General features: G+C 35.2%; 1 protein-coding gene across 1 annotated transcript in view; it reads left to right on the plus strand.

Annotated features, from left to right (window-relative positions):
- The window catches only part of LOC113536074 (uncharacterized), a 30,698-nt gene extending 13,603 nt beyond the window's left edge, over window positions 1-17,095 (plus strand). Inside the window, exons 19-42 of the mRNA XM_053228689.1 lie at window positions 877-989; window positions 1,095-1,254; window positions 1,603-1,715; window positions 1,834-1,990; window positions 2,609-2,721; window positions 2,819-2,978; window positions 3,162-3,226; window positions 3,646-3,705; window positions 7,838-7,906; window positions 8,154-8,168; window positions 8,395-8,545; window positions 9,222-9,328; window positions 9,548-9,710; window positions 10,232-10,353; window positions 10,446-10,605; window positions 11,316-11,428; window positions 11,523-11,682; window positions 11,889-12,019; window positions 14,248-14,422; window positions 14,913-15,073; window positions 15,209-15,304; window positions 15,393-15,544; window positions 16,293-16,449; window positions 16,911-17,095. Of these exons, the coding sequence (XP_053084664.1) occupies window positions 877-989; window positions 1,095-1,254; window positions 1,603-1,715; window positions 1,834-1,990; window positions 2,609-2,721; window positions 2,819-2,978; window positions 3,162-3,226; window positions 3,646-3,705; window positions 7,838-7,906; window positions 8,154-8,168; window positions 8,395-8,545; window positions 9,222-9,328; window positions 9,548-9,710; window positions 10,232-10,353; window positions 10,446-10,605; window positions 11,316-11,428; window positions 11,523-11,682; window positions 11,889-12,019; window positions 14,248-14,422; window positions 14,913-15,073; window positions 15,209-15,304; window positions 15,393-15,544; window positions 16,293-16,449; window positions 16,911-16,915 (2,878 nt within the window). The 3' untranslated portion in view covers window positions 16,916-17,095. The remainder of the gene's footprint in view (window positions 1-876; window positions 990-1,094; window positions 1,255-1,602; window positions 1,716-1,833; window positions 1,991-2,608; window positions 2,722-2,818; window positions 2,979-3,161; window positions 3,227-3,645; window positions 3,706-7,837; window positions 7,907-8,153; window positions 8,169-8,394; window positions 8,546-9,221; window positions 9,329-9,547; window positions 9,711-10,231; window positions 10,354-10,445; window positions 10,606-11,315; window positions 11,429-11,522; window positions 11,683-11,888; window positions 12,020-14,247; window positions 14,423-14,912; window positions 15,074-15,208; window positions 15,305-15,392; window positions 15,545-16,292; window positions 16,450-16,910) is intronic.
- Window positions 17,096-19,894: the final 2,799 nt, after the last annotated feature.

The following is a 19,894-nucleotide window of genomic DNA, read 5'->3' on the forward strand; positions in this document are numbered from 1 at the left end:
TGGCTGAAATTTAGGAAATGAATGATTTACAAATGCAACACATTGTAGTTAATGCTATAGCTATCCACATGTGTTCCAAGGTGGATAAGCCCCAAGCCTACAGTGTTGAACCTGAGGATGAGTGCCCCGGCCCTACCTCAGTAAAATGTTTCAATCTGCTGGAGTAAGCAAAGACTCGTATAAAATAAGGTGTCTTCTTTGCCTCCTTAGTAGGCATGGATACCATATAATGTGAAAAAATCATGTTCGTATAAATGTCACTAATTTGATAATGTTAACTGGCTATGTTTAACTACTTTAGTCTATTTTCCCTGCTATGGCCAGATTGGACTAATATCAGCTCCAGTAACTAACTTAATTTAGCTAGGCAACAAGTCAAATTCTAACTAATCATAATTATTGGCTATTTCCATGATATTTATCTTCTGAATAATTCATTTGCAAATTACATAGTGTTAGTCATGTATATGACTAGCAAGCTTAGAGAGATTGAATGATGTTTGCAGGCAAAATGGCACAGATGCTTTAAAATGAAAATAATCTTACACTTTTAGATGAGTAATAAAAGTTACTTTTCACATGAAAGAAAGGCTAACATTTTTCTCAGCTAAAATTTACTCTTTATATTTGAACACTTGAGTGCACTTAAATGTAGCTACTATTTTACTTTCATCTGAGTAATTTTTTTGGATGGATACTTCCACTTTTAACTAAGATTTTGTCATGCTATCTATACTTTCACTTAAGTATAATTTCTTAGTATTTTTTCACCCCGGTGTATTTGCTCTGAAGGACAGACTGAAATGCATCACAAAAGAGTGAAAGTCAATATTCAAATGCCGTGAATATTTTAAAACTGATTTTTTTTCCCTACAGGATCAATATGCATTGCTTCCTGAAGCATACGCAGAATGTAAACCAGCTCGTGCCAGTTACAGAAGAAGAACTTTTTTCTGGATTTCCAACACGAAATTGCAAGCCCTCAAATGGTTTGATTTTTTTTTTTTCTACTTGAGCATGCTAAGAGCCTACAGTTTAACCCCTACTCATATTTTGGCTGGTCTTTGCTTAATTTATTCTTTTTTCTTCCCAAGTTTGGGCAACAACACGCTATGAAGGCCTCGACTTCTTGGGCTATGATTACCGTGATTTTAAAACGGACACATCTGAGATTTGTCGAGAAATGTGTACAAAAGATCCAGATTGCCAATTTTACACTTATGCCCTACCAACTTACCATGATGAGAGTAACAGGTAAATATATAATATAATCTTTATTGTAGTGCTGAAAAAATAAACTCAGTTGAAAACAATAACTTGATAAAGTAGCACAAGATAAAAATTTTTTAAAATCTTAAAATAACCAACTCATTTTAGAGCAATGACATATTTATCTATTTGTGAGAGGACATCATGCAAGAAATTTTAATTTAAGTTCAATGTCAGAATCACAAGTAACTGAAACATGCCACTAGACTCATGCCACTAGTGTGATTATCTCACAATTTCAGTATTAACTCCTCAATATATGCACCTAATTTACCACTGAATATGGCCCACTGTGTGCATTTTTACAAGTTAAAGTTGCTGATCTCTGTGCAGGAAAAGATGCTTTCTAAAATTCCGCTGGAACGTTCCAATACCATCAGTCCTCATAAAAACACCTGGTCTTGTGTCAGGTTTTCCAGATTCATTGTATAAGACTAAAGAAGAAGGTAAGCAGTTTTTCTCATGGTATATGTTGGTATATAATTCTATAAATATTATAATTAATATCAGAATTGTAATTTAACGTAATCATATTCACTTTCTTTTCATTACATTCCATCATAGAATGTAAGGAGGAGATCTTTGCCAACACACACTACAGAGGAAATGACTTTGAGAATGTTCCTGCTGCCTCACCTCAACACTGTCAGTTCCTGTGTAGCAGACATCCCCACTGCACCCATTTCACATACACAACTTTCAGTTATTCCAGTGATCCGAAGTAAGTGCTACTTAGAAAAAGGAGTCTAATAAACACTTTTTGTAAGACTTTTTGAATAAATCCGAAAATAACTGCATCTAAACAGGCCACATTTGCCCTTGTCAAATATTATGGAAAAGTAATTTAAAATATGAACAATGGAAAAACTACCTATCCTCCAAGCTCCAAGCATATTCATTTACATTTTAATCTACTTTAAGTCTTCCTTTTGTGCTGTCTATACCAATCGCTTTCTAAAACACAATCTCCTAAATCCTATGGCTTCTGAAAGAGAATCATCTTTAGAAATGAACTGAGTTGAGCGAATATTGGAATATTTCTACACTACAGTGGTGAGAATCATATCATCCCATCAATGTTAATGGCAAGGTCTGTGAATTTATACACTAATGATTTGGGACCAGTAATGCGTAGGAAAGTTTTAGGAAACTGGTTTTCATCCATAGTTTATTTCCTAAATGCATTACATAAGGGCTGGTTTCTCTGTATTTTATTTATTTATTTATTTAGTTTTACCCCTAGTGACATTGCTCTGAAAGACAGACTGAAATGCATCACAAAAGAATGAAAGTCAATGTTCCAATGCCTTGAATAATTTAAAACTGTTTTTCCCCTCAGGATCAATATGCATTGCTTCCTGAAGTATACTCAAGACGTAAGCCAGCTAGTGCCAGCTAGAGAAGAAGAACTTTTTTCTGGATTTCCAACACGACATTGCAAGCCCTCAAATGGTTTGTTTTCTACTTGAGCATGCTAAGACCCTACAGTTTAACCTATCATGCTTTGCCTGGACTCCTCTTAAATGTCTTAATTGTTTTTCTCCCAAAGTTTGGGCAACAACACCCTACCAGGGCCTCCACTTCTTGGGCTATGATTACCGTGATTTTAAAACGGACACGTCTGAGATCTGCAAAGAAATGTGCACAAAAGACCCAGATTGCCATTTTTACACTTATGTCCTACCAACTTACCATGATGAGAGTATCAGGTAAATATATAATATAATCTGGATTGTAGTGCTGTAAAATAAGCTCACTTGAACACAGTAACTTGATAAAGAAGCACAAACTAAACTTAAAAATATTTCATAACAGTGACATACTTATCTATTTGTGAGTGTGTTTGGCTGTTTTTACAAAGGCATTTAAGTCCATGTTTTTTGTTATTGCAGACATGGATGTTACCTGAAGCAAGTCATGACTCTACCCAGACCTGAAAAGGTGGTGTACAGGCTTGGTGTGCTATCTGGCTTCTCACTGAGGAACTGTAAAACTGGTGGAGATTAATCTGCAGCGCACCGTAGTTTGTTGGTTTAATTGTTGCAAAAAAACTTTCATTTTGACAAGAAATTACACATAATGAAAGGCACTCAGCAATATTTTGTTCCATTTTACAAGTTACAGTACTTACAAGTAATGTTTTTAGACATTTCACCAGTTAAAGAATGGTTTTGTTTATTTCAATTCTCTTGAGTCTGGGCCACGTTGTAAAATAGGACTATGGATTAAAATATGTTGGTCAAAAAAGTTTTTTTCTAGGCTCAGACATTACACACTATGGGCCTGCCTGTGTCTCCAAATCTACTACTTTGGCAACTTTGGTCGTGGGAGAACAAGAGGCTGTGGTCTCTTTGGTTGAAATTATCCTCTCTGTAGGATCAAAAGCCCAGAGAGTGGAGCTGGACCAAACACCAACATTTGGTTCTGGAGTGATACGTTGGTCTATAAAAATTAAGGAACTGTTAATTATAACATAAGTAGAAGCCATACCAGACTTTGTCCTGCTGGTTTCTTACTGTTGTTTGGAACATTCAATCTTGGCTAATAAAAACATTTCACAGCACATTATTATACCCATAAATTGCTGAGTGCTGATTTGTAATTGTCATTTTATGTACTGTAATTGTGATTGTGATTGTGATGTACATCACAACTGTACGTGTAATTGTGATTTTTGGTTTGTTTGTTTGTTTCAGAAAGATAATACCTGATGTGTAAGATGAGAGAAATTAAAACAAAGAGAAAATAAAAACTGTGTATGGAATAAGTGCACTGACTGTGCACCGTATAACAGTGTAACCTGCTAGGATCAAATAAAGGCTGTTGAATCTAATGCCATTCTGCATTTAGTGAGGAACATCTTTTCAGCTGAATATAAATCTGTTACATTCAATCTGATCACTATTAAAATGATGATTATCTGTAATGCTTAACAGTGAACACAAAAATAAATCTTTTAAAGTTCATGTGTTGTAATCAGTTGTGAACCATTTTAAAGGTATTGTGTTTTTTAGATGATTTTTGTATTATATACGGTACAATTTAATGACCTAGAGATTTTAAATCAATATAGTGTTGAGGGGAAAAGTGAAATCACATTTCATACTTCATTACTTTGAAATCCTGCTTGATTTTTTATTATCAGCTCCAAACCACTAGAGGGAGGGATAAGTAAGCCATGTCATTAGGGAAATAGCAAAGAACTACAACTCCCATTAGCCCCAGCAAATCACACGTCTCCCCTGAGCACTGATACCTGTTTTGTGTTTCCCCTTAGTGCCCTATATAAAGTCAGAGTTTTCACCCCTTAGTGGCTTTGTGTCTGTAGTTTTGTTAGAATGTTGCTTTGTGTTCATGCCCTGCTGTGGTTTTGTTCCCAGTTCTTGCGTTGCTAGTTTCTTCGTTCTTGTCTTGACTTTGTTTTGTGCTTATTTTGTTTAATAAGGAAAAGCTGCATTTGCATGTTCCTCTGTTATCTGACGCTAAGCAGCTATACGGCTGTGAATCAATTTTAATCAAACCATCCTCTCACAATTACATTTATTCTAAATATTCTTTAGGTTTACCAATCATATTGCCTCATGTGTCTCTGAGAGAAAATATCATTAGTAAAAATATCATTAGTAAAAATAAATAGTTCTTGAAAGAATGATTTTAGTAAAGGAATGGTAAGTATTTTGTGTATGCTATTCTATTGTTTTTGCACCGTAATTCTGCAGACTGTGTATGCCTTAAAGTATTGTCCTAAGACAAAATTCAAAATCTGTCAGTTTTGTCAAAACTAAGCATTTTGGGGTTTGCAGTGTCATTTTATTTAATGGCTTTAAAAAATCTGCCCTTTAAGCCATAATGTAATCTATGTCATTTTTACCTCAGTAAAGCAGATAAATGAGCAAAATATGAAATACATCATAATACAAAATTATCAACTGTTTCCATCTGCCTTCAAACTGAATCTCAGCTTTATAATTCCTAATCAGACACACACAATCTCCTGAGGTTCAGGATGTCAATCAGTGATTTCCAGATCAGTTGGGAGATCCACTCTCAATGCCCTAATTTAGCAATAATAATTCATACAGAAAATTAAAGGAGAAATGACAAACTGATGGACTTGATTGGAATAGAGGATGAAGAGGAGCCCAAGTACGTAGTGAGAGCTACACAATTGTTTGCCATTTTGTCCTTTTCAATGGACACATCCTCCCGCATCAACACCCAGAACTAGTGGTGTGTGCAGGACTGCTTTTTTATGCCTTATTGTCTAATGAACTTAGTTGGTTCTGTTTCCCAAAATATAAACACATTAGTAATTTAAACCGCAGCAAACCTGACCAGAATAAAGCATTTACTGAAATTAATAAATAAAAGAACAAATGAACATGGTAAATAGGGATGTAGCCTCGTATGAATACATTAGGATAATGTTTTGAGGAATATAGTGTAGGGTTCATATTAAATTGCGCAAACAAAAAGAAAAAAAAAAACCCTTCCATTTTAGGCCATGTCCACTTCACCTCAGCTCTGTATATGAAAACAGGAAGCAGTGTTGCATGCAATCATGATCAATGTCTGCATTGCCATGATGACTTAAATAAACCAGTATATAATAACTAATGTTGTGTTTGTGTTTACTGAAACAACCTGACTGTATGTACACATTCCTCTCCCAGTCAGGTTACCCTTTTCAGTTGTGGTTATGCACATTTTTATTCTAAATCTTGAACTTTTGAACTCAGTGTCATGATTGAATTTATTGAAACAAATTGCTTGTATGTACACATACATGATTCTTCTCTTGTTCAGGTTACGCATTTGAGTTGTGGTTATGCATGTTTCAATTTTCAAAGCTTGAACTATTGAAACACACACACACACACACACACGTATAATGTATATGTATATATAAATTGAGCAGAGATCAGAGATATGGATTTTATATGCCTGAGGTAAAGGACTGAAGGTGAAAAAGATGCTTTTGGCAATGAGAAATTATGATGACAATTACAAAAAAAATCATTATAATTGTTTTTTAATTTTAAATTCAAAGGAAATTATGTGCATTTTGTTTCTAACTAGTGTTTGTTTTAATTATTATTACACAGTTGAGTAGCTCCTATTTTCCAATCAGTGGGTGGTGTATGTATTTGCACAATTTGAGCTTTGTATTGCTGTGTCTGATACAAGATACAAACGTGAAAGTAAATTTGCCACCTCACTTTAGGGACAGAAGAGTAAGGAGCTGCACTGAAAAATGTTGGAGTGAAATTTCCTTAGGAAAAATCTGGTAACGGTTTTCACACAAGAAATCTTAGTAAATATAATGAAACATGTTTTAAATAAATATTGACAACAACCTATCCATAATGCTCAAAATTAAATCATCTGTGAGTATTTATGCAAATCAAGTTCAAAAATCACACACCCACTTTAGTATGAAATCGGTTCAAATAAACATTACTTCTTTTTTTTTCTAGTTTTGTGAGCACTTGCAAAATCATATTAAATTTAACCCAGTAAAGTAAGTAAAATATATACTTTGTATTTTAGCTACATATTTACATGAATTGATTTAGTTGTTGTTCCTCTTTCAGCTGCTCCTGTTAGGGGTCACCACCACAGATCTTTGGTCAGCGTATTTGATTTGGCACAGTTTTTATGTCGGATGCACTTCCTGACCAGTTTTATCTGGGCTTGTGACCGGCACTGAGAGCACACTGTTGCATGCGTTCCCCTGGCCGGGAATCCAGCGCGGACAGTGGTGAGAGTGCTGTGGCCTGACCACTAGTCCTTCAGGGACCCTACATGAATTGATTTAGCACAGAACTTAAAGTATTTAAGTAATTCTAATAATTTGCTTTTTGTGTAAAAAAAAAATCACAGATTTGTTTTTGTCATATTTACTGAAACACTGAATCTTTTTTTTTCAGTGTGTTTTGAGTAACCAGGGATGCTAACATTATTTTTGAATTATCTGTATAGAATGAGTAAAAAAAAGAGTTCATGCAAAATGTCTTTATGGTTAATTAGCTTAATCTCAAACTGAAAATAGAAGAGAAACATAACCTTTAATTAATGTAAATTTATTCCAAGTATAAAAAAAACCCTTATCAAAAATATATACATATTTTTTACAAATCCGACCCCTTGCCAACATAAGAGCACGGAAGCTTCTGCTTTAATGCTCGATGAGATTGGAGAATAAAGAGTAAGGAATCGGAGACCACTCCTTAACATCGAACCTCTCCAGACCTTCCAGGGTCATAGGTCCTCTTTAGTGGAAGTTTCATCTCACCTCACATGTTTGCGATGGTTCTATGGTCATTGAAGAATTTGTGGATTTGTAGGTTTTGGATCATTGTCCTGCTGGAAGATCCAACCACAACTTAGTTCTACCTTCTTGGCAGAGGCAGCCAGATTTTTAATTTCCTGGTACTTCATGGAGTCCACGCTTTGTATCTTAACAAGTTTCTCAGAGCTTTAGGTTCTATTCCACTGAAGCATCTTTTTTATGCCAAAACCCACCTTGAGTGTCAAAAAACTCTATTTTTGTTTCATCTGACCATAGATTTTGGGGTCTTCAAGTCTCCAGATCTACAAGCAGACCCACGTTCCATGCACTCTAACTATTTGGACGGTGTGCCTGAAGGAAGTCTGCAACTTTGATCGTAGTTGGTTTAATTATTATTATATAGTTCACTGACTTCTGTTACCTAACAGTGAGTAGCATATTTATTTTTACATAGGTACTTTGAACTTTGTATACCTTCAATTCCGGACACTGTCTTAACCGTGGCTCATTATGTGTAAAGCAGATGCAGTGAATGTATTTCAAGAGAAGATGAGAGTGTATTTGTTGATTGTGCTGGTGTCTGTTTTCCCAGGTTCTTTCAGTAAAGGTAGGGTTATTAGTAAAGGGTTATTAATTATATTAAAATTAGTCATTTAATACTACAAAATACAGAAGTGATTTATCTTGTATATTGCACATTGTTTAGTGCTCTAATGCTTTTACTTTGTGGAGCTGATGGATTAAACTGGGTTTACTTATTTTAACTATGTATGAATTATTATGCAATTACAAATAGATTGTGCAAATATTCCGCATTGTTGGGCTTTCTGCAGGCCAAGAGCTGAAGGTGGATGTGGACTTCCGTGGAGATGATGTTCTGCAGATTTACTCCCCAGATGCCCAGCACTGTCAGCTCGCCTGCACACAGCACCATTCCTGTTTATTCTTCACATTTATCCAAGCTGATTGGAGCAAAGACAACAGGTTAGACTATTTAATTTGTCTATTTATAGTTTTTATACTGTCGTTACAAGCAAAGCTCCCATTTATCTTGGAAAATATATAAAGTTTACTGACCTTTCTACCATGAAAAATGGAAAAAAGCTGGAGTGAAAACTGATGGTGCATACTTCAGGGAAAATTTGTGTCCATAACTATTTCAAAAGAGTAAAAAAAAAATAGTATAATCAAAATAATAAATTTGTGATTGAAATGGCAATGAAAATGTTGTAAATCATCTGCCACATTGTATTAGAGCTCTCTACATGAAAATATATTTTAAAATCTATTTTAAAATCTCAGTATTATTTCAATAACTATTTTCTGCTGAATTGATTTATTAAAATGTCATCATCATGTAACTGGGTCCTTCTTATTGGTGTTACTGATTAACTAATTTAAACATAACCATTATTTTGAACACAACCATCCACTGAGAACAATGAGTAGGGCTGTATGCTGTACTTCACTTATATTTAACTATTATTTGACTTTAAATATTTGACTTTTAAATCAGCAGGTGGAAGTAACATAATCCATTAAAAATATCCTGCATGGTGTTAATGTGGATTCCAAATTTAAACAGACAGTGCAGTAATTGCCTCATATTTATAGGTAAATGTACTTGATGAGTGTCAAAAGTGAATACTTACCTTTAAAGGAAATTCTACTGCTACCTGAAGCACACAGCCTCCGGACTTCCATCTCAGGTTCTAGACTTGAAGGGTGTGACCTCAGGCTTCTCGCTCAGCTCAGAGTATAAAAAAGGCAAGTTCCAACATGTTTCTTAAAATTTTTCTCAACATTATTTTGGTTTGTGAGTCCTTGTGTGCTATTAAAGCCAGACAGCCAACTGTTTTGTATTTGTATTCCAGATGTTTTGTATTGTAAACCAGAGCTAATAAAGCCCCTATGCTACATGTAAAATGTCATATGTGCCTTTAATACTTATAATTTAAAAATCAATTAATTTTTTAATCTCCTCAGATGCCTGTCTGCCATCTATATATCAGGATGTAGATTTCACAGGATCAGACTATCTCCAGTTGACCTTAAATACTTCTGATGACTGCCAGAAGCAATGCACCAGTGATCCAGACTGCAAGTTTTTTTCATTCACAACAGAGACCTTTCCAGATGCAAAGACAAGGTAAAAGGAAGCACTGTTTTAAAATCACTTGCACTTGCAATTTAAGTGCAAAAGATACCTCTAAATTAAGTGGGGAACATTATCTAAACTTGAATTTCAATATGGAATTTTGTTGTTACAGCAAATAGTCCAATTTTGTCACTGGATTTCATACTGCTTGTGACTTGAGCAGTAATGGCCTGAGATAATAATATTATTTTGTTAATTATAAGAGAAAAATTTTGTGGAACAATTTCAGTCATACTTAGGCAGTGGAAAAAATTGCTGGTCAAAATACTGCAAACTATTTAGAGAAAAAAAAGGGGAGCAGAAAGAGTCAGCTCTTATTACTGAGCCGACTCACTGAAATGAGTTGGACTTCCCATCAATAAGCTACTGAGTGGATATTGTGCAAAAAACTTTGATGAAGGTCAAGGCCAAAATCGCAAGTACTCTTCATTACATGCACGTAACTCTGAATACTGCACACTGTGTGTGTCCTGGTGCATTTTTACTAGTTAAAGTTGCTGTTGTCTGTGCAGGAAACAATGCTTTTTAAAGTACAGTTGGACTGTTCCAATACCACCAGAAATCCATCACACACCTGGTTTTACAACAGGCTTTTCAGATTCATTGTATGCTAAGGCTGAGGGAACTGAAAAAGGTAAATGATATCGCTCATGGTATGTGTTGGTATATAATTCTTAATTGTTGAAATTAATATCAGAATTTTAGTAATCATTATCCTTTCTCCAGAATGTAATGAGGAGTTCCTTGCCAACACAGACTACCTGGGAAATGACTTTGAGGACATCCGTGCTGCTTCACCTCAACACTGTCATTTTCTGTGTAGCACGCATCCCCGCTGCACCCATTTTTCATATACAACTTCAAAACATACTACAAGTAATACCTGGTAAGTGCCAAAACTAACTGCATCCAAATAGGCTAAATTTGTCCTTGTCAAATTTTATGGAACAGTTAATGGTACAGATATTAAACTGAAGCTTAAATTAAGGTGAAAAGAAAATTACTACTAACTGGTTTGGAGTTAATGCATGAACCTGGTTCCCCCTCATCTCTGGCTCTTTTCCTCTTTTCTCCCCATTTTTTTAAATATATATTTAAACATGCCCCTGACCATCACTGATCACTCAGTCAACCTGTCCTCTACACCTCAGAGAATATGAATTTACATATGGATCTACATGTATGCTAATCTCACTTTGGTGCAGTCAAGAGGGCCTTGGTCATCTTATAAAAACACACTGGATACTATGGAACCCAAAGATGATTCATTTTCAGAGATTAAATAAGGAGTTAAGGAAGGAGTCAAATGTTTTCAAACTAAAGGGATGGGTTTTTTATTCCATCAAATTCCATCAATGTTAATGATAAGGTCAATGGATTTATAAACTGACTTTGGACGAAATTTTTTTTTATGTTTATATATTTTGTTATGTTTTAGGAAACTGGTTTCATATGTATATATGTTGAATGTATTGTGTTGTGACTGAAAATTCCTAATATATGTAAATGTATATGATGAATAAAAATGATTCTGATTCTGAAAAGAAAATCTATATTTAGATATCCTAAATATTTTAAAACTGATTTTCCCTACAGGTACAATATGCGTTGCTACCTGAAGTATAAGCAAGATGTAACCCAGCTGGTGCCTGCTAGAGTACAAGATATTTATTCTGGATTTCCAGCACGAAACTGCAAGCTGTCAAATGGTTTGACTTTTTTCTACTTGAGCATGCTAAAGTTGTACAGTTTCATTTATTTTGCTTTGTGTCTTTTCTTACTTTATCCTTTTTTCTCCCCTAGTTTGGGCAACAACACGCTATGAAAGTTTTGACTTCTTTGGCTATGATAACCGTTATGTTCTAACGAACACATCAGAAACCTGTAGAGAAATGTGCACAGCAGACCCATACTGCCAATTTTACACTTATGTCCTATCATCTTTCCATGATAAGAGCATCAGGTAAATATATAATATATGTATTGTAGTGCGTATAAAAAAAGCTCAGTTGAAAACAATAACCTGATTAGGTAGCACAAGATAAAATTGAGAATATTAATATAACCCTATTAATTTCCCTACTAACTTAGGAAAATAACTGATTTATCTATTTGTGAATGTGTTGGTCTGTTTGTACACATGCACTTTAAGTATTTTCATTATTCCAGGCATAGATGCTACATGAAGCAGGTCATGATTTTGCCCAGTCCTAAAAAGGTGGTGTATATGCATGGTGTGGTATCTGGCTTCTCTCTGAGGAACTGTATTACTGGTGAAGATGAATCTACTGCCCACCTTGGTTTGTTGGTTTAAGTGGTACAAAAATGGGCAAAATGATTCATACTAATTTTCTTATATTTTGACAGGAAATTACACAAAACGGAAGTAACTCAGCTGCAAGTTAAATTACAAATAAGTAATGGTTTTAGATATTTGACCACTTGAAAAAATGGATGTATCAACTTTAGATGTAGTGATAGCTCAAAAATTAATGTTTTGTGCAGGTTAACAGAAGAGTGTGGGTTCAGATCTTAGGAATGCCAGGGAGCTGTTTTGCTCAACTATATGGCTGAAATGTATTAAGATGTCAATACCTAAATTAACTATTCCTAAATATGTTTTTTTCTCCTTTACAATATAATTAATGACCAATTCTGGCTGTAGTCCCTTTGCCATTGCACCACACCACTATAGAGACTTCCACACTGCTACAGAGATTTCCATGCCACATTCAGTCCATGAAGGGCTTGTGAATTTGCTAATGAGTAACATAAGGTGTATTAAACAAGGTAAAACATAGTCGAGTCCAGCCATTATGGGGGTGACCAGGGAAGTTTTCTTGGGCCTGGGTCAGGTTGGGGCCCCAGAAGATACAGTGGATATAAAAAGTCTACACACCCCTGTTAAAATGCCAGGTTTCTGGTGATGTAAAAAATGAGACCAAGATAAATCATTTCAGAACTTTTTCCACCTTTAATGTGACCTATAATCTGTACAACTCATCTGAAAAACAAACTGAAATCTTTTAGGTTGGGCGAGTAAAAATAAAAAAACAAAATAATAATATTAATAATAATATTTATAATAATAATAATATTTAATAATATTATTAAACCTATTTCTAGACATTTGTAGTAAATTCATTTTGGAAAACTGACTTCAAATCCCTAAGGATAAGAGGGTCCCTCTAATGGGTTCTAAAGTAAGGCACATGCAAAGAAATGCTGTAGAGCAAAGATGCCTTCAAAAATAATGAAACTAAATGTTTCTACATTTAAAAAATAATATAAAGAGCAGTAAACAGTTATAAATGAAACAAAGTCAATATTTGGTGTGACAATCCTTCGCTTTTAAAAAAAAATAGTAGTCTCAGGTCCAATGTGTGCAGTTTTATAAGGAAATGAGCTGTAAGTGTTACTGAGCATCTTGCAGAAGCAGCCACAGTTCTTCTGGAGACTTTGACTGTCACACTTGCTTCTTATTTTTGCAGCAAAACCCAGCAGCCTTCATAATGTTTATTCTGTCTGAAAAGTGTCTCTTATGTAATATGCTGCTTTCTTCACTGACATACAAACATTTTTCTGTAACATTTAATTTTGTACTGGAAAACTAATGTTTGGAAATCTAAAACGTTTTTGTACTGAATCAATAATGTAGAAGTCATAAAATAAAAATCTATAACAAAGTTTGTACTAAAAAAAATAGGGTGTCTAAGACTTTTGCACAGTACTGTATTTCTTGCAGTTGCAGCATAACACTGGATTTTAAAATAGAAATAAATAAATAAATAAATAAACAAACTCTAAAATACGAACACAGTAAACTAAGTACCACTCTCTGCATACTCAGTAGTAGCCTAAGTAACATTTTATTTTTCTCAGTCTGCATTATTCACCTGCTTATTAAGATGCTTTATATCAACACCACTTAATGCACATAAAACCCATCAATGCATCATTTAGCCATAGTTGTGAGGTGTTTTGTGCATCCACTAATGAGTATTTTGTATATGCAGCATAAATATGTGTAATATATTAGCCATTACAATTTTATAACCTTGTGAACAAAACCTAGCCAAAGCATGTCATTTTTTCCTCCCTCAGCACTTTTGAGGTCAGCTTCTTGTTTGATGCTGAACACTCCCCCTTATATGATGCCACATGAATTAAATCATGTTATTTCTAATCAGTGGTTCCACTGCAAGGACTAAGAATCAAAAGTTTTGGCTTTCACTTTTCAGGCAAGACAATAAACATTGCGAAGTTTAACTATCTCAATTTACTTGATGTCCCAATATGCCTGAATTCACCCTATTTATTTATTTGTTTGTTTTTTACTTATTTGCTTGCTTACTCACTCTCTCACTCACTCACTTTAGAAAGTTTAAATTCATTTAATGAAAAAGTCAAAGACATTTACACAAAATACATGAACTATATACATATTTTGGAATGGGGTACATGTATGTTTTTTTTTAAATTTGATTCCATTTTTTTTATTTGTTTCTTTCTTTCTTTCTTTTTGAAGGAACTGCAGACTGTGGAAAGTCTGGTGATGTGAAGTCTAGGATTTTTGGAGGTTCTGATGCCTCAACAGGTGACTGGCCCTGGCAGGTTAGCCTGCAAAGGGGAAAAAAACACATCTGTGGTGGTTCCATCATTGCCAATAGATGGATTCTGACTGCAGCACACTGTCTATCTCAGTAAGTACTCAGACATTCCTCATTCAACATTCCACACAAAATATACAGTTATTTTACAGATGCCAAATACAAAATGCAAATCTGAAACCACCAAATTCAAAACACTGAATCATAACTATAAACCTGAGAGTCCAACACGTCACCTGATTATTAAAATGTCACCTCACAGAAATGACTGAATGTAATTTACTGTACTATTGGATCTTAAATACTGTATATGACTGTTATAAGCACCTGTGTGTTCAGTTAGGTATAGTCTTTATTTGACTTAGATGCAGCTAAAACTTTGTTTTAACTGATATTGGAAAATTAGACCCTTATTTCAATAATAATAATAATAATAATAATAATAATAATAATAATAATAATAATAATAATAATAATAATAATAACTGTTATGAATTCATTACTATACTACATACAAACATTACATGAATGTACATAAATTGTAATAATTACTATGATTGAATTTTTAAACAATAAAATGTAGGCCATACACACAGTTTTCTGTTCGGGCTGGACTAACTAAGCTATCAGAAGGTGGTACAGAGTATGGTCTGGAAAACTTCATTATACATCCTAACTACAATAAAAACAGTGCACAAAATGATGTTGCCCTGATAAAAATCAAGAAACCAATCACATTCAATAGTAAGTGTATTTAATATATTATCTATAATATAATAATATATTTTAGAAGCATTAAATCATCATTTGGTGTATGATTATGATAATCATTCTAAGATATAGTAATATAAATAATCCTGATTTACCTGCAATTATCAGATATTGTAGGGCCAGTCTGTCTGATGAAAGCAGGAAAGGAAGCCACATTTCTTGGAAAAAAATGCACAGTGACTGGATGGGGAAGGCTTAGTTCAGGTAGCGAACAACTGAAAGCAGTGTACACTTGAGTACAGTGTACTTATGAATCTGCATGGCTCTGTCCTTACTGTCCTGTATGTTGCAGACTCATACCCAGATATACTGCAGAAAGCCCAGGTTCCTCTCATGAGTCCAGAGGTGTGCGCAAAAATGCTGTCCGAAGATGTGACGCCTTATAAAGTTTTTCCCTCTAATTTGTGTGCAGGGTATCCTGAGGGTGTCATAGACACCTGTGAAGTAAGTTCTGTCTTTGGTACACATTATATTTGTGACTTGTTTTTGGGCCTGTATAAAAAGAACTAAATTCTTATCTTGCTTTTGGTTACATTTCTGCATTTGGTAGTCACTTTTTGTCCAAAATACAGTTAAGCTGAGCAGTTGATAGATAAGAGCCTTTCCTTATGACCTTCTTATCAGTAGCCCTCAATCACTGCTGGCCGTATTAATTTAATTTTATAACCTTTTATTGTCTGGATTATTGTCAGGGCTTTAAATGTATAGACTCAAAACCTTGGACTTTTTAATAATTTATCTGCAGTCAACCTACTACCTTGTTTTTGTAGGAGGAAAACTCTGGAGCTCTGAGGTGGCAATGTTACCTACTGCCACCAACCTTGATTTTTTTATTTTATTACAATTTTGCAGTATGGAACCCAAATGCATTAATGTTACAGTTTGTGCAGTAAATTCAAAGCTAAATGTTGCAGATAACCAGTAAATTACCCATAGCTTATTGGACCAATGTCTACTTGAACAAGCTAATGCTAACCAGCAACTATTAGCAACTGCTTAATAGCTTGTTACACCGTTATTAGATTTTATTCACTACTGTGGATAATAGCAATATTTTTCCAACAAATATATTATATTTCCTTGTTGTAACAAAACAGCATGTGGGGGAAAAATAGGAGGTTCAAGTCTTTTTACAGCCACAGTATTTTGTGGTAAGCATAACTGCTGCTTGGCTGTATTCTCTGACTGGCAGGGGGATTCTGGAGGTCCACTGGTGTGTGAAGATGAGAACACCTGGTATCTAACAGGAATAACCAGCTGGGGAGTGAGCTGTGCAAGGCCAAACAAACCTGGAGTGTACACCCGTGTTTCCTACTATATACCCTGGATTAGGAATGTGATAGCAAATGGTAAGGGATGGCTTAATCCAGAAACAATTATATAACAATATATAACCATATCCCTATGCCAGAGGTGCCAACAGTTTAGCCTTATTCTTTATGATTTGTGACTCCTTGCTACGGTGATAAGGGATATACCTGATAAGGATACTTTTCTGCTTTTTCAGCTAAAGTAGTGGTCATATTGTACCTATGGAAAAGCAAATACACTAAAGGGAAAAGGATGTGAGACATGAAAAATGTGAATTTGCTTCTGGTAGTGGTTACTTTCTTTTCACACTGACGTTATCTAGGTGAACTTTGAGCTTTGAAATCACAATCCTTTAGAGCCAATTATTAGTCCTGTGGGTGGGACTGTAGCCACTTTGCCTGGTAACAAATGTATTATTTATTTTGCAAGAGCACAAATGAATGAGACTTCAATGCAAGATAAATTATGATGCATCCAATATGGTTTGATGTTCATTCAGCTTAGGCACTGGGAAGCTCATATAACTGGAAGGTCCTAAACAATTGGAAAATATGGTCCCTTGATGAAGAGGCAGGTCATCCATCTTCACCACGGAACAACAGACTGCTGTCTGGCAAATAGATGCATCGTTACATTTCTAGCCTGACCTTCATCAGAATAAAAATCTGACATGGACACCTTTGACATTGTTGAACTCTGTTATTTTTGAATTATCTGAGATAATAATAATAAAAAAAACCAAGAGGCGAAGGGTAACTCTCAACATGATACTACCATCATCATGCTTCATTGTGGGGATTGTGTTCTGATATATAATCCCAAGTAAATTCAATGCAGCTATTGCATTATATTTTTGATATATACATATATATATACATATATACATATATAGATAGATAGATAGATAGATAGATAATAAAACTCCCTGAACTATTGGTTTATTTGTATTTTGTTAGTTTTTGAATTTAACTTTTGTGTAAACACTGGTGTTTCTACATATAGTTAAAGTTGGTTAGCAACCTTTTCTTCTTTCTTTAAATTATCTGGACAACTCATCTCTATAAACTTTTTTCCCTATGAAATTTACATCTTTCATTTTGGATATGAGAAGAATTGTGAACCTCTGAGGAAGTAGCAAAGGGTAACCTTTCTTGGAAACAGAGTTCTCTGTGTTTGTAGGAGTTTTTCTGACATATGACTGTGAAATAATTCGAATCCTATCCTTTCTTCTATCACACATCCAGACCTGACAGCTCTGCTTGTGAAAGATTTGTGTTAGAGATGTTTCTTAATTCACTATACACTGTAATGCTGCTGTACATGTGGATGACCACATGTGACATGTGAACTGTTAGAATCTTCATTGTTGTGCAGAATCATAGAGGACATAAACGGCTTATTTCACTACCATTATGTGCATCTTAATACGATTAGGTAAAATTTCCTTTTGTTAAGATTTAATATTTATTAGTATATAAGTATGACCTATTGGATATTTAAATATGTTCAGATGCACCAGTCTTTGATTGCTAGATGCTGCGTGGCATCCTTGTGTGTTCTTCTCTGTGATTCACTGCCATGCCATTACTCCATCTGAAGTCTCCAGCCTGCACCCCTCCCCGTGGGAAAGCTGGCCTTGTGTGACCACAGTGGCCCAAGCCAAAAGAGTGTCAAGCCAGAGGATACTCTCATACACACACTCTAACACACACTCATACACCACTCACACGAGAGAGAGTCTAAAATTATGCCACATAAACGCACAGGCACACACTCTCCTGCCCACATCCAGCATGCCACTTGTCCAGCCCTGTGTAATGCCTTGTGGATCCACGCTTCAGCCCTTACAGACACAGAGTCCCGCCACAGCTGAGAACAAACACACACGCACAGACACACACACTGACATCCCGTATACAGTATGTGCAAACATGGTCCTTTTGAAATATAAACTCTTAAAGAAACCATAGTCAAACAAACAATAACCCCAAAACCAAATACATGTATCCTTTCATGCATTCAAAAGGATCACACTTTTTTAGTTGCTTGTTTTGAGGGAATACCATGTAATGACATTGCTTGTTATACAGGACATTTATACATTTAAGGAAAAAATGGCCCACATTATAATGTGTTTGAATAAGTGAGAGAGCACACACAGCTGCCCCACTGCATTTGGTGTTTTAATAAAACTTCTTGTGTGTGGAGGCAAGAAGAAGAAAGAGATAAGGGGATAGAAAAGGAAGAGAGTTTTCACTGTTCCAGGAGATACACTGTTTTGTTAAAGGATCCGGTGGGATTTTACAAACATGTATGAAACAGTATGTGGACACCTGACTAATCACACCTATATGTGTTTGTTGAACATCTCATTCCAGATTTAGTGCACCCTTTGCTGTTATAGTAACCTCCATTCTTCGGGGAAGGCTTACCACTATATTTTTTGGGGACTGTGGGGATTTGTCCATTCAGTCACAACATCATTAACGAGGTCAGGCACTGATGTCAGGTGAGGAGGCCTGGGGTGCAGTCGCCGTTCCAGTTCATCCCAAAGATGTTCAGTGAGGTTGAGGTCGGGGCTCTGTGCAGGCCATTCAAGTTCTTCCACACCAGTCTTGGCAGACCATGTCCTCACTTTATGCACACTAGCATTGTCATACTGGAACATATTTGGGCCCCTTAGTTCCGTTGAAGGGAAATTGTAATGCTATAGCATACAAAGACATTCTAGACAATTATGTGCTTCCAACTTTGTGGCAAAAGTTTGGCGAAGGCAAACATATGGGTGCGATGGTCAGGTGTCCATGAACTTTTGCCCATATATCATATTAACAGTTTCCACTTGCCTTCGAATTGAATCACTGTTTTATATTTCCTGATCAGATGCACTGAAAAAATTATGCTGTATGATACTGTTTTTCATAAGTTTGAAGCAGCCAGGACAAGCCACTGATTAGGTTAAGATGAATCAGTAAATACCAAACATCATTTCCTATTACCATGTAAACACCTCTAACTTAGTGCAACCCCAATATTTATACCCCACTACCTCAGTCAAATTAACTCACATTTTAAAGCCGCTGTCACCATATAACATAAAGAATGTCCATACATCTGCTTAAACTGTATTAGATAATTGCAATAAGGTCATTTACACCACAATGCTGTTAAATTCTCAAATCTGATTAGTCAGAAAGTGTTTTTTCTATAATTTTCTATAATAGTACACTCTGTTTTATTCCTTATGTAATATACACCATTTCTTACAGACAAAAAAAAGACTTACAGTAGAACACATTTCTATACTCATATACTGTAATGCCAGACCATTTACTGACCAGTCGCTCACATAAATGCATGTGGGGTTAAAAGCACACTCAGCAGTGATGCTGAAGTAACTCGTGCAATCAGGTAAGCTGCAGTGGAGCAGAAGGCCTTTCTGAAATAAATTATCATCTGCACTACAGTGACCAGCAGCCTGAT

Source organism: Pangasianodon hypophthalmus, chromosome 23, assembly GCF_027358585.1.
Source record: "Pangasianodon hypophthalmus isolate fPanHyp1 chromosome 23, fPanHyp1.pri, whole genome shotgun sequence".
NCBI lineage: Eukaryota > Metazoa > Chordata > Actinopteri > Siluriformes > Pangasiidae > Pangasianodon > Pangasianodon hypophthalmus.